Genomic DNA, 14,314 nt, shown 5'->3' with positions numbered 1-14,314 from the left:
TAGTTGCACCACAGACTGTCCAGGAGTTGGCGGATGCTTTAGTCCAGGTCTGGGAGGAGATCCCTCAGGAGACCATCCGCCACCTCATCAGGAGCATGCCCAGGCGTTGTAGGGAGGTCATACAGGCACGTGGAGGCCACACACACTACTGAGCCTCATTTTGACTTGTTTTAAGGACATTACATCAAAGATGGATCAGCCTGTAGTGTGGTTTTCCACTTTAATTTTGAGTGTGACTCCAAATCCAGACCTCCATGGGTTGATACATTTGATTTCCATTGATAATTTTAGTGTGATTTTGTTGTCAGCACATTCAACTATGTAAAGAAAAAAGTATTTAATAAGAATATTTCATTCATTCAGATCTAGGATGTGTTATTTTAGTGTTCCCTTTATTTTTTTGAGCAGTGTATTTAACTATGCTAATGAGGGCTGTTCTACAATACATTTCTCCATAAACCTTAGGAATAGTAACTTATAAACCTTCTCTCAATTATATTTGAGTAGGGTGTAGAAGGTCCATGTATCCAATGATGTGATAATGGCAGTGATGATGTAGAACAGAGTAGCCTCACATAAACCAATGTCACTGAAAGACGTTCAAGGAAACCTTCGCACTGTGTGCGCGTGTCTCAGATGAATGGGAAGGTCGAAGCAACTATTTTTGACCTTGGTCCTGGTTGAGATCTGCATACCTTTTTTCCCCCAATACCTATTTTCCCCACTTACTTGTTTACCTACATCCTTTCCTTGAGATTAACTTCTTTATTTTATCAAATCACTGATTTGAACAACAACAACTTTTTATTTTTATTAAGACCACCAGACATACCTGCAGTTTCACATTTTTATTCATCTTTTTGTATTGAAATTCGTACTTTGGGTCGTTGGGACTTTTTCCAACTCAAAATCCATTATTTTCATGTAAATCCAACTGGCAGACAATTCCTATTGGTTGACCCAGGGTGCACGTGGCCTGTGGTTAGTCAACCCTCGCTCAAGTCCCACCCATGCATTTTAAACCTCCCCTAGACACTAATCTAGCGTCCCCCCCCCCCCCCCACCATAACAGTTAAGATTAGTGTGATTTATAAATGGTACCCAACTGCCTATGTAGTGCATCACTTATAACCAGGACCCTTTGAGAGCTCATAGGGAGTGCTATGGGCCCTAGTTAAATAAAGGTTCAATTAAAAAAAAAAGGGCATAGGGTGCTATTTGGGGGACACATCCATTCCCGTTTTGACCACAAGCCACGGCAACGCAAGAGACAAACACCTTGCTCCTCTAAAAACAAGAGATTGATTAACAGATAAACCTGATAATGTATTGATCAACATTATTGATCCAACAAAGTTCAACATGATGCTTCCATTCCTTCAGTACTGCGAGAGGCAATGGCACCCTATTCCCCATTGAGTGCACTACTTTTGACCAGAGCACAGGTCAAAAGTAGTGCACTATAAAGGGAATAGGGTGCCATTTGAGACGCATAACAGGGAACGGCCTAGTTACAAACCAAACACCAATACCCTAACCCATGCACTCTGGTTCCCTATCACGTGACACCTCAAATGATGCACTTCTTTAGATCAGGACTCCAGGTTCTGATTAAAAGTAGGACTATATTGCAGCGTTTGTACAGGCAGCCCAATTCTGATATTTTTTTCACTAATTGGTCTTCTGACCAATCAGAACAGCTCTGAAAAATATTTGATTGGAAAAGATCTGATGTGATTGGTCAAAAGACCAATTACTGGGAAAAAAATACCAGAATTCGGGTGACTGTGTAAACGCAGCCTATGGGGAATAAAACTTCAACCTTTTCACCCACAAGGAGGGAGTGAACAATGGTGTAGGGCAGGGGTATTCAACTCTTACCATACGAGGGTCAGAGCCTGCTGGTTTTCTGTTCTACCTGATAATTAATTGCACTCACCTGGTGTCCCAGTTCTAAAATCAGTCCCTGATTAGAGGGAAAGATAAAAAAAAAAATGCAGCGGAACTGGCTTCGAGGTCAAGAGTTGAGTTTAAAGGGTGTAGGGGATAGGAAATATGAATAATTGGTTTGGAACCAGGCCCATGAGAAATAAAAACAGCTCTACACAGAGTGAGTCTGTTTGATGATGATGTCATAACGGGAAATGAGACAGAAGAGTAATGTCATATTGTGACCAGAGGTACGTAGTTACAGAAATCTAGAACGGCCAACCGTGTCGTCCACGTTGGCTCCAGTTGTCGTTCGTTAACAATAATTACATTCGTAGTTGGATTCCAATTAGAATGGTAACGTTGTGGAACATTCTGGCGCCAACAAGGCCGCCATGAAACGTATAAATGCAGATCTCAAAATGGCACCCTATTTTTACTAGGTAGTGCACTCTATAGTGGAACAGGGTATCATTTGCAATTCGCTTGTTGTATTCACATGGAACTTTTAGGTGCCAACATGGCAACCATGACAAGTAAAAAATAAAGTTGGAAAATCTCAAGAGTTTGCAATTTCTCTGTATATGTACGCCTTTATATGCATCCGAAAAAGCACCCGTTTTCTTATGGAGTGCACTACTTTAGATCAGGGCCCACAATGGTAGGGCCCTGGGCCAACAATGGTAGGGCCCTGGGACCAGATTCACAAAACCTTAAATATAGATTTAAGAAGAAAAGTCTTAAGGAACAAAATAGTAGTTAAGAAGAAAGTTAAGCAAAGTTGCTATTCCTCAAAAAGGTTATTGGAAATGTTATTGCACATTTTCTCCCTAAGTAAAAAGTTGAAAATAAATTTTATTGGAAATGTTCTTAATTCCAAGATAGCTACAAAAACAAATGTAAAAAAGCAATTGAACATGTTTATTTCACACAAACGTAATCTAAAAGTTTCAGTTTTGATCATTTTAAACCCATGTTTTAGAACAGTAATAAATATGCTAACATGATTGCCATTGCTTGCTAAATCGGTTGCCTAGCAACAAGCATCTTAAGAAGATTGAGAAGTTCATAAGAAAATCATTAAATCTTAAGATAATACACTTAAGAATAAAAACAAGCTAGTTTGTAAGTTTTTGCGTTTAATAGTGTTTTGTGAATCTGGGCCCTGGTCAAAAGTAGTGCACTACATAGGGAATAGGGTACTATTTGGGATACAACTTCGAATGTAAATGCAGCAGCAGCAGCAGCAGTGCCCTCTGTAGGGCTCTGTTGATACTGATACCTCGCCCCTTTCCTTTAGTTTACAAGTTGAAACAAATAAAATAAAAATCTTAAAGAAAATAAGTTCCCCCACCCCCTTACAGGTTTCTACCTACACACCCTGGACCTGTGTGTGTTTTGCGGTCAAGGCCGCCAGAGTCTCTGCAAGGTTATGTGAGCGTGAATGTTCGTGCTCCCTGGGGTTGAGGGGGACTCCTAGTATTTCACTCCCGGAACGAACTCCTTCGCATCAGGGTTCAAGTTGCTTTTCCTCTGCAGAGATAGATGGAGGGGGGGAGGAGATTGAGGGACGGAGGAGTGGAGTGATTAAGGAGAGAGAGAGAAAGTGTGAGAACCCTCAAATTGTACAAACTAATTTACATTTTACAATGAGAAGACCATTGTTGTACAGAATATGGTGTGAATAAGTGAATGGATTTTCCCTAATGTGTGTGTGTTCCATGCAGAAGCATCACCACAATGCATAATATAGTAAAGAATTTGGTAGTATGTCCAACAGGCCTCACAACCGCAGAGCGGTATGCTGATGTCAACGTTGTGAACAGAGTGCCCCATGGTGGCGGTGGGGTTATGGTATGGGCAGGCATAAGCTACGGACAACAAACACAATTGCATTTTATTGATGGCAATTTGAATGCAGAGATACCATGACGAGCTCGAGGCCCATTGTCGTGCCATTTATCCGCCGCGATCACCTCATGTTTCAGCATGATAATGCATTGCTCCATGTCGCAAGGATCTGTACACAATTCCTGGAAGCTGAAAATGTCCCAGTTTTTCCATGGCCTGCATACTCAGACATGTCACTTATTAAACATGTTTGGGATGCTCAGAATCAACATGTACTACAGCGTGTTCCTGAGAGAGGAGTGGGACAACATTCCACAATCAACAGCCTGATCAACTATGCGAAGATGTCGCACTGCATGAGGCAAATGGTGGTCACGTCAGATAAGTTCTCTGATCCACGCCCCTACCCGTTTTTTTTTTTTTTTTTTTGTAAAAGGTATTCCCGGTTATATGAAATCCATAGATTAGGGCCTAATGAATATATTTCAATTGACTGATTTCCATATATAAACCGTTACTCTTTGAAAATGTTGCATATAATTTTTGCTAAAGTATACATTTGTTCATATGAGTGGGAAGATGTATGTATACATACATACATACATACATACTTGAAGTCGGAAGTTTACATACACCTTAGTTTTTCACAATTCCTGACATTTAATCCTAATAAAAATTCCCTGTCTTAGGTCAGTTAGGATCACCACTTTATTTTAAGAATGTGAAATGTCAGAATAATAGTACAGAGAATTATTTATTTCCGCTTTTATTTCTTTCATCACATTCCCAGTGGGTCAGAAGTCTACATACACTCAATTAGTATTTGGTAGCATTGCCTTTAAATTGTTTAACTTGGGTCAAATGTTTCAGGTAGCCTTCCACAAGCTTTTGTCTTGCAAGCCTTGCAAGCCTCAAACATAACGATGTCATTATGGCCAAACCGTTCTATTTTTGTTTCATCTGACCAGAGAACATTTCTCGAAAAAGTACAATCTTTGTCCCTATGTGGAGTTGCACATTTTTATGGCGGTTTTGTAGCAGTGGCTTTTTCCTTGCTGAGGGCCTTTCAGGTTCTGTCGATATAGGACTCGTTTTACTGTGGATATAGATACTTTTGTACCTGTTTCCTCCAGCAACTTCAAGGTCCTTTGCTGTTGTTTTGAGATTGATTAGCACTTTTTTGCACCAAAGTACATTCAATAAAGCAACCATACTTGGAGGTCTACAATTTTTTTCTGAGGTTTTGGCTGATTTCTTTTGATTTTCCCATGATGTCAAACAAAGAGGCACTGAGTTTGAAGTAGGCCTTGAAATATATCCACAGGTACACCTCCAATAGGATAATTGACATCATTTGTGTCAATCAGAAGCTTCTAAAGCCATGACATAATTTTCTGTAATTTTCCAAGCTGTTTAAAAGGCACAGTCAACTTAGTGTATGTAAACTTCTGGCCCACTGGAATTGTGATACAGTGAAATAATCTGTCTGTAAACAATTGTTGAAAAAAAGTACATGTCATGCACAAAATAGATGTCCTAACCAACTTGCCAAAACTATAGTTTAACAAGAAATTTGTGGAGTAGTTGAAAAACTAGTTTTAATGACTCCAACCTAAGTATATGTAAACTTCTAAATTCAACTGTATGTGTGTGTGTGTGTGTATATCCATATATACACTTAGGTTGGAGTCATTGAAACTCTTTTCAACAACTTTACACATTTCTTGTTAACAAACTATAGTTTTGGCAGGTCGTTTAGGAAATGTACTTTGTGCATACACTGATTTGACTGTGGCTTTAAACAGCTTGGAAAATTCCATAAATGATGTCATGGCTTTAGAAGCTTCTGATTGACATCATTTGAAAAAATTAGAGGTGTACCTGTAGATGTATTTCAAGGCCCACCTTCAAACTCAGTGCCTCTCTGCTTGACATCACAGGAAATTCAAAAGAAAACAGCTAAGACCTCAGAAAAAAATGGTAGACCTCCATAAGTCTGGTTCATCCTTGGGGCAATTTCCAAATGCCGGAAGGTACCACGTTCGTCTCTACAAACAATAGTACGCAAGTATAAACACCATGGGACCACGCATCCGTCATACCGCTCAGGAAGGAGACGCATTCTGTCTTTAAGAGATGAACGTACTTTGGTGCGAAAAGTGCAAATCAATCCCAGAACAACAGCAAAGGACCTTGTGAAGATGCTGGAGGAAATGGTTACAAAAGTATCTATAGCCAGAGTAAAACGTGTCCTATGTCGACATAACCTGAAAGGCTGCTCAGCAAGGAAGAAAACACTGTTCCAAAACCGCCTAAAAAAGCCAGACTACGGTTTGCAACTGCAAATGGGGACAAAGATCGTACTTTTTGGAGAAATGTCCTCTGGTCTGATGAAACAAAAACAGAACTGTTTGGCCATAATAACCATCGTTATGTTTGGAGGAAAAAGGGGGAGGCTTGCAAGCCAAAGAACACCATACCAACCGTGAAGCAAGGGGGTGGCAACATCATGTTGTGGGGGTGCTTTGCTGCAGGAGGGACTGGTGCACTTCACAAAATACATTTGTATCATGAGGGAGGAAAATGTGGATATATTGAAGCAACATCTCAAGACATCAGTTAAAACTTGGTCGCAAATGGGTCTTCCAAATGGCATACTTCCAAAGTTGTGGCAAAATGGCTTAAGGACAACAAAGTCGAGGTATTGGAGTGGCCAACAAAGCCCTGACCTCAATCCTATAGAAAGTTTGTGGGCAGACCTGAAAAAGCATGTGCGAGCAAGGAGGCCTCATTTACACCAGCTCTGTCAGGAGGAATGGGCCAGAATTCACCTAACTTATTGTGGGGAGCTTGTGGAAGGCTAACTGAAACGTTTGACCCAAGTTAAACAATTTAAAGGCAATGCTACCAAATACTAATTGAGTGTATGTAAACTTATGACCCACTGGGAATGTGATGAAAGAAATAAAAGCTTAAATAAAGCATTCTCTACTATTATTCTGACATTTCACATTCTTAAAATAAAGTGGTGATCCTAACTGCCCTAAAACAGGGAATTTTTAGTAGGATTAAATGTCAGGAATTGTACAAATGTATTTGGCTAAGGTGTATGTAAACTTCCAACTTCAACTGTACATACAAATACAAAATATTGATATGCATGTACAACTTACAGAAAATGGTTCAAATATCGCCAAAGTCAGAATATTGTAGCCTAGGCCTATATAAATATTTGCTCATAAGGGCAGACTTTTGTATATAAATTCATTCATATGGTTATATAAAGGCTGAAGGCTAAAAGCAGACTACTATATCTATACTAAAGGAGGGGGTTGTATTGAATATTCCATCTGTAAACAAGTACTTAGTCGCACAGGGACGCTAAGTTGCATGTGGCTGTAAAGATCTGAATTTTGTCTTGCTGGAGTAACAGCTCTCCGCTGTAGCCCTTATAGCGATCAGGGATGACGAGTTCAGAGAGGGATGTAGGTACAGGGGCCATGCCGGTTAGGTCTTTTGTAGATGCATCAACTTCATGTTTTTCCAGAGAGAGCATTTCTCCCCAAATAGACACAGGCCATCCATGTGTATCACGGTCCACAACTTGATTGGTTTCTTCCTGGGTTTCCAGGCTTTTCTCCTTCAGGACATTCACCTTTCGGATCTGAAGCCGAGCATTCTCTAGATAACCATCAGTGAGGATTAGGCAACTTTGGCATAGGAAAGCATCATACTCGGTGCACTTCCAAAAGGACATGTATGTATATACACAAAAGTATGTGGATACCCCTTCAAAGTGGATTCTGCAATTTCAGCAATACCGGTTGCTGACAAATGTATAAAATCGAGCACACAGCCATGCAATCTCCATAGATAAACAATTGGCAGTACAATGACCTTACTGAAGCGCTCAGGAACTTCAAAACGTGGCACAGTCATAAGATGCCACTTTTCCAAAAAGTCAGTTCATGTCAAATTTCTGCCCTGCTAGAGCTGCTCCGGTCAACTGTAAGTGCTGTTATTGTGTAGTGGAAACGTCAAGGAGCAACAACAGCTCAGATGCAAAGTGGTAGACCACACAAGCTCACAGAGGGCTGAAGTGCGCAAAAATAGTCTGTCCACAGTCGCAACACTCACTGCCGAGTTCCAAACTTCCTCTGGAAGCAACGTCAGAGCAATAACTGTTCGTCTGTAGATTCATGAAAAATGGGTTTCCATGACCAATTAGCTGCACACAAGCCAAAGACTAAAATGCACAATGTCAAGTGTCGGCTGGAGTGGTGTAAAGCTCACCCCAATTGGACCCTAGAGCAGTGGAAACTCGTTCTCTGGAGTGATGAATCACGCTTCACCATCTGGCAGTCCGATGGACTAATCTGGGTTTGGCGGATGACAGGAGAACGCTACCTTCCCCAATGTATAGTCACGAAAATAAAGTTTGGTGGAGGAGGAATGATATGTGGGGCTGTTTTTCATGGTTCGGACTAGGCCCCTTAGCTCCCAGTGAAGGGAAATATTTACGCTACAGCATACAATGACATTCTAGATGATTTTGTGCTTCCAACTTTGTGGCAACAGTCTGGGAAAGGCTCTTTCAGCATGACCATTCCCCCGTGCACAAAGCAAGGTCCATACAGAAATAGTTTGTCGAGATAAGTGTGGAAGAACTTGACTGGCCTGCACAGAGCCCTGATCTCAACCCCATCGAATACCTTTGGAACGCCGACTGCGAGCCAGGCCTACAGCCCACAATCAGTGCCCGACCTACTTAAAGCTCTAGTAGCAGAGTAGAAAGTCCCACAGCAATGTTCTACTGGCTTCCCAGAAGAGTAGAGGCTGTTATAGTAGCAAAAGGGGGACTAACACCATATTTATTGCCCAGAATTTTGAAATGGGATTTGACGAGCAGGTGTCCACAATCTTTTGGTCATGTTTGTCAGTGTTCGCCTTCATGCACCATCCATGCACAGAGGACAAATTCAGATTCCATTGCTTGTTCTGACCTCTTCTAAGAATAATGAATGCTGAGGGTAGTAGTGCAAGTTCTTTTTAAGCACACTATTTGGATTATTAACATTTGAACACCTTGCAATTCAATTGCTGGACTATTCAAAGCCATCTATCCAACCCTTCTACTCAGATCCGGCAGTTCAGAGGATAGTTTCAAAGGTTATCAACTAGGCCTAATTATTGTTCATTAGCAGCATACTTTAGTTTGTGTGCCTATTATTTAACATTGAAGTATGACCTAAAGAGAAACGTATTTTGGGTGTCATGGGAATGTAACACATTCCCCCAAAAAATGTACTTGTCCAAAATCGTGTGCATTAAAATAAGTGTTCTTTGTAATAATGGCAGTGTTTGCCTATCAATATAAAGCATTTATCTGTGAAATTAGACAATGAACTTGAACCCTGTTTCAACAAATAAAAGCGTTATTTCCTTGTAATTAATGTTATTACAATGTTAGTCTTGTGAATCTCTCATGCATATTTTTTGATTGAAAATGGGATCAATTGGAGAGATTGACAAATACTGATTTCAAAACAAACGGACTACATTCTCATTACCAAGACATGAGGTAAGTATTAAAACATTTTTAAAAGATGCCCTTGCCTTCAAAGTTGAACCTCGGATAGATCTTTAGTATAATAGCCATTAAGTTCAACTCAATAAGGGATTCTGTTCTTTTGAAATAGCCTAGATTTTCCTTATCATAATGAAACGACATAGGCCATTACAAAATCCATTTGACCTATGGGTCATTCTTGGGCTGCGGTAATATATTTTTACAATGCATTTCCTGCATTTTCTGAACACCCCACAACGTTAAGTACATATTAAACCTTCAAGAAACCATATTCTCCAACTCCGGCATTAAAGCCCTTTTATTGTCAATTTGTGTCTGATATGGACACCATTTATCTTCAACCCCGTCACAGATAATATGGACGTTGCCTGAATATGATTATAAAAATATACTTGTTATAAAAGCAACATTTACCTAATGCTCATGTGTCCCCCAAACCAAGTATTATAATATACAATTCATGTAAAACCCTCAAATTTACTATATTAAACCCTGAAATACACATCATCAGCGGGCTCATCATATAAATAAAATGCTTTCAATTCAGAAAGAACTAATCTTCTTGACATTGTGCTTAACATTTCAGACTGAGCTCAGAAAACAAATTCATATTCTTCTTTGCCATTTTATTTACCAAATATTGTCATTTGACAGGGTTGAGACTAGGGTTGAAAACTGTGAAAGGGTTAGAGACATCGGTTTCCATATAAATTAGTTTCCTATCAAAATCCCTCCAAGATTTACCCCAAAACATTGCATTTCATTGTATGCAACCCCGTAATAAGGACATTAGATATATTTAGAATAATCTGGGTTTTATTAACCAAACTGCAGTAAAATATCTAAACAAACAAAAACATCACGCATTAGGGTAATTAACATTCAACAGGTTATCAGAAAAGTTCAACGTGTCATCAAACTGTAGGAACATTTTCCAAGGGCGTTTAGAATGCTAGAACAGCTAACTACAGCACTAGTGTCAGCATGACTATACTTCTCTGGAGCACCATATTCATTCATTCTTGGCTTTCTTCCTGAGAGTCTGGCCCACACATCTCTCTCTCAACAAGGCGGGATGTCACACGCTGTGGGGGTGGTATCGTCGACACCGGTGCCGCCGCTCATTGACTCTGTACCGGCAACCCCGGTGTATATATATCCCCGCTATAGTTATTTACTGCTGCTCTCTTTTTCTCACCTCTTTCTTTTTTAGGGGGGGAGGCATTTTCTTAAACTGAATTGTTGGTTAAGGGCTTGTAAAGTAAGCATTTCACTGTAAGGTCTACACTTGTTGTATTCGGCGCATGTGACAAATTTGATCAAGTCCTTCATCCAACTGACACCAGTGGATTACGACTTGAGAAGGCCAGAAAAATCTGTTTGGTCCTACACGATGCATACATTTCACTTATACACTCATTCCATCTGTGCCGAGGATGATGCCTGCCTGAATACAGGTTATTATATTCCACACCACTACCCAAGAAGACTTGGATTTCCCCACTGGATTTCGTCTAGAGGTTGTGGATTTTCCTCATTGGCTGGCTGTTCTGGAGCAGCCAGGACCTTCTGCCTGAAATTGAAGTGATGTGTGTTAAAGCATGTACAGTTTAGGTCCTTCTTTGTTGAACAAAGGCAGCTGACATCACGAGACATCAGCTCACCAGGAGCAAGGATGATGACCTGATGTATTCTCAAGGTGGAGGGCAATGCTGTCAATGGGGCTTGGCATCATCTCCATCGCACATGCACATTTCCTCTCCTTGCTTCTTGTGTATGCTGTTCCACTGTTTAGACTGGTCTCTCTCACTTAAATTACTGATCTTTATCTTGTTCCCTGCCTCAACCTTTCTTTTCCATCGCTGATGCGCTCTCTCAAGGTATTGTTCCCTTTTTTCTGAGTTAGCATTTTGACGTGCTTGACACTGCCTTTGTCTTTCTGCTGCTGATGTGGGCGCCGTCATTCCCTAGACGTTTCAATGAATAATGTTAAAGCAAAGATTCTTAGAATATATACACTATAATCCTTGAGTAAGGATCTAGAGCGACTTAAAAAGAACCGAAGTCTTGCCCAACTCTCCTACCACCAGGCTACATGCTTTAAAATAAAATTCACATGGAACATTACAGCATGTTTCATAGGTGAATATAAACAATATGTATAACATTGAATAATTCATGCATTCATGCAATATTCATAAATAACTCAACTCTGTCACAGGTTAACAACCCTGTTACAATGAAACGTTACAGGTTGAGTTTTTTTATATTGATAGATTTATACTTCAACCCATGAAAATACACATTGATAAGTACTTGTTTTCCATCTTTATTTCATCTAACAGGGTTGAGTTGGTCAGCTCGACGATCCCCATCGGACTTTAAAAAAAACAGATAACATAATGTGATTACTTGCCTGTTTCTGTACCATTCAGTTGAAAAATGTAACTTCCTCTTAATGATGGCACATAAGGGTGGACTGACCATTATTGATGGAGTTTGGTTGGCGTGACAGTGTTGAGTGTAGACTGAGGGACAGTGCTAAAATTGTATGATTTTAAATCAATAATCATGCATTTATTTGATAACATTTTTTTTTTTAACAAAATAAATGTTTGCATTAATGGCAAAAAAGTTAATTATGTCCACATTTTAATATTAATTTCCCAAGTAAAAATTAAGTGAACCGCAATTCTTGACAATTCTTCATGTCAGTTAAAAAATATGATTTTAAATAAAAGTTTCCATTAATGCTATTTAGTTCAACTCATTATACTGGATATTTCAATTTATATATAAAAACTCTTAACATTTCATTTTGGTGACCCAAAATAAAATAAAAGTCAGAGGGACTGAAATATTACCCGAGCCCAAGAATGTCCACTATATTAAATTGATTCAGACTTTAAAATGTAGGGGAAAAGGCAGACATTTTATATAAACATTGGATTTCTGTGGTCTGAATTTCATAATTTTAGTTTTCAATGTTTTCCGTTGGTAGGCCTACCAATGTGTTTCACCTCACTCTGAATGCCTGCTCACTGATGTCAATACCAAAGCTGATAATTGTGACTGATTGAACTGGAACGATTGAATTGGAATGACGATGTCAGTGAGAACCCAGTATAGCCTCACCCTATAATCATAATGTTTCCATTTCTAGTCATGAAACATCCAAAGGTCAGCCTTTCCAAGAAATGTTTCCAGCTTTACTTTTTTCTTCAAAACTGACCAAAATGCAGTATGCTATACACGGAGTGTACAACACATTAAGAACACCTGCTCTTTCAATGACAGCATTCACCTGACAGCATCCATTATTGATGTCAATTGTTAAATCCACTTCCAAGCCGTGTAGATCCGTGATTCCCAAACAGTCCTCAGGAGCCCAGTGTGATAAATAGTAGATTATTTGAGTCAACTGTGTAGTGATAGGGCAAAAAACTAAAACCTGCACCCCTTGTGGTCCTGAGGACTGACTTTGATGTAGCTGTAGGGGAGGAAAATTATTTTTAAAACCACATTGTGTGTGCCAGAGGGTGAATGGGCAAGACAAAATATGTAAGTGCCTTTGAACAGGGTACCATGCGCACCAGTTTGAGTGTTTCAAAAACTGCAACGCTGATGGGTTTTTCCACAGTTACCTGTGTGTATCAAGAATGGTACACCACCCAAAGTACATTGAGCCAACTTGAGAACTGTGGGAAGCATTGGAGTCAAAATGGGCCAGTATGCCTGTGGAACGCTTTCGACACCTTGTAGGGTCCATGCCCCTAAGAAATTGAGGCTGTGCTGGGGGCAGAAGGTGGTGCATTAGGTAGTCCGAATGTTTAGATGTTTAGCATAGATAATATTCTGCACATATGAACACATTTATTTTAAGCAATATAAACAGCTATGCATGATTTAACGAAAAGCAGCAAACAGAAACATTGTTTAACATACTTTAATAAAAGACTCCGATAGAGACAGGATATAAAGCTGAGGTAACATTTTATAATGCTACAAGAAAACTCAACACATCTTGGCGAAGTTGATTGCGTGAGGAGGGTCTGTGCGCTGCGTAGTACCTTCCACAGAAAACATAACATGCAGTGTGTTTGACGTGTGTTCAGCACTTCCCTTTACCGCCATATTGTCTGCGTTTCCCCCCATTACCAACTGACAGGCCTTTAAGCTGTTGCTGGATCTGGCTGACTGACATACACATATACAGTGCCTTGCGAAAGTATTTGGCCCCCTTGAACTTTGCGACCTTTTGCCACATTTCAGGCTTCAAACATAAAGATATAAAAGATATATATTTTTTTGTGAAGAATCAACAACAAGTGGGACACAATCATGAAGTGGAACGACATTTATTGGATATTTCAAACTTTTTTAACAAATCAAAAACTGAAAAATTGGGCGTGCAAAATTATTCAGCCCCCTTAAGTTAATACTTTGTAGCGCCACCTTTTGCTGCGATTACAGCTGTAAGTCGCTTGGGGTATGTCTCTATCAGTTTTGCACATCGAGAGACTGAATTTTTTTCCCATTCCTCCTTGCAAAACAGCTCAAGCTCAGTGAGGTTGGATGGAGAGCATTTGTGAACAGCAGTTTTCAGTTCTTTCCACAGATTTTCAATTGGATTCAGGTCTGGACTTTGACTTGGCCATTCTAACACCTGGATATGTTTATTTTTGAACCATTCCATTGTAGATTTTGCTTTATGTTTTGGATCATTGTCTTGTTGGAAGACAAATCTCCGTCCCAGTCTCAGGTCTTTTGCAGACTCCATCAGATTTTCTTCCAGAATGGTCCTGTATTTGGCTCCATCCATCTTCCCATCAATTTTAACCATCTTCCCTGTCCCTGCTGAAGAAAAGCAGGCCCAAACCATGATGCTGCCACCACCATGTTTGACAGTGGGGATGGTGTGTTCAGCTGTGTTGCTTTTACGCC

At 39.9% G+C, this 14,314-nt stretch overlaps 1 protein-coding gene across 14 annotated transcripts in view; it reads right to left on the bottom strand.

The window, feature by feature from the left end:
* Positions 1 to 833: 833 nt before the first annotated feature.
* Positions 834 to 14,314, bottom strand: part of LOC110500329 (polyadenylate-binding protein-interacting protein 2B) — a 31,670-nt gene continuing 18,189 nt past the window's right edge. For 5 of the 14 annotated variants that reach the window (XM_036957720.2, XM_036957721.2, XM_090214364.1 and 2 more), the window contains exon 4: positions 10,169 to 10,943. In XM_036957720.2, the coding sequence (XP_036813615.1) occupies positions 10,905 to 10,943 (39 nt within the window). In that variant the 3' untranslated portion in view covers positions 10,169 to 10,904. Of the gene's footprint in view, positions 3,463 to 10,168; positions 10,944 to 11,679; positions 13,441 to 14,314 lie in introns of those variants that run through there. The other 9 variants (XM_036957713.2, XM_036957714.2, XM_090214358.1 and 6 more) reach the window with 2 other exon arrangements.

The sequence above is a fragment of the Oncorhynchus mykiss genome, chromosome 21 (genome assembly GCF_057628025.1).
Source record: "Oncorhynchus mykiss isolate SJ-2025 chromosome 21, ASM5762802v1, whole genome shotgun sequence".
In the NCBI taxonomy this organism is placed as follows: domain Eukaryota; kingdom Metazoa; phylum Chordata; class Actinopteri; order Salmoniformes; family Salmonidae; genus Oncorhynchus; species Oncorhynchus mykiss.
Note: the sequence above shows the minus strand (reverse complement) of the source record. Positions and strands in the feature narration are given on the sequence as shown.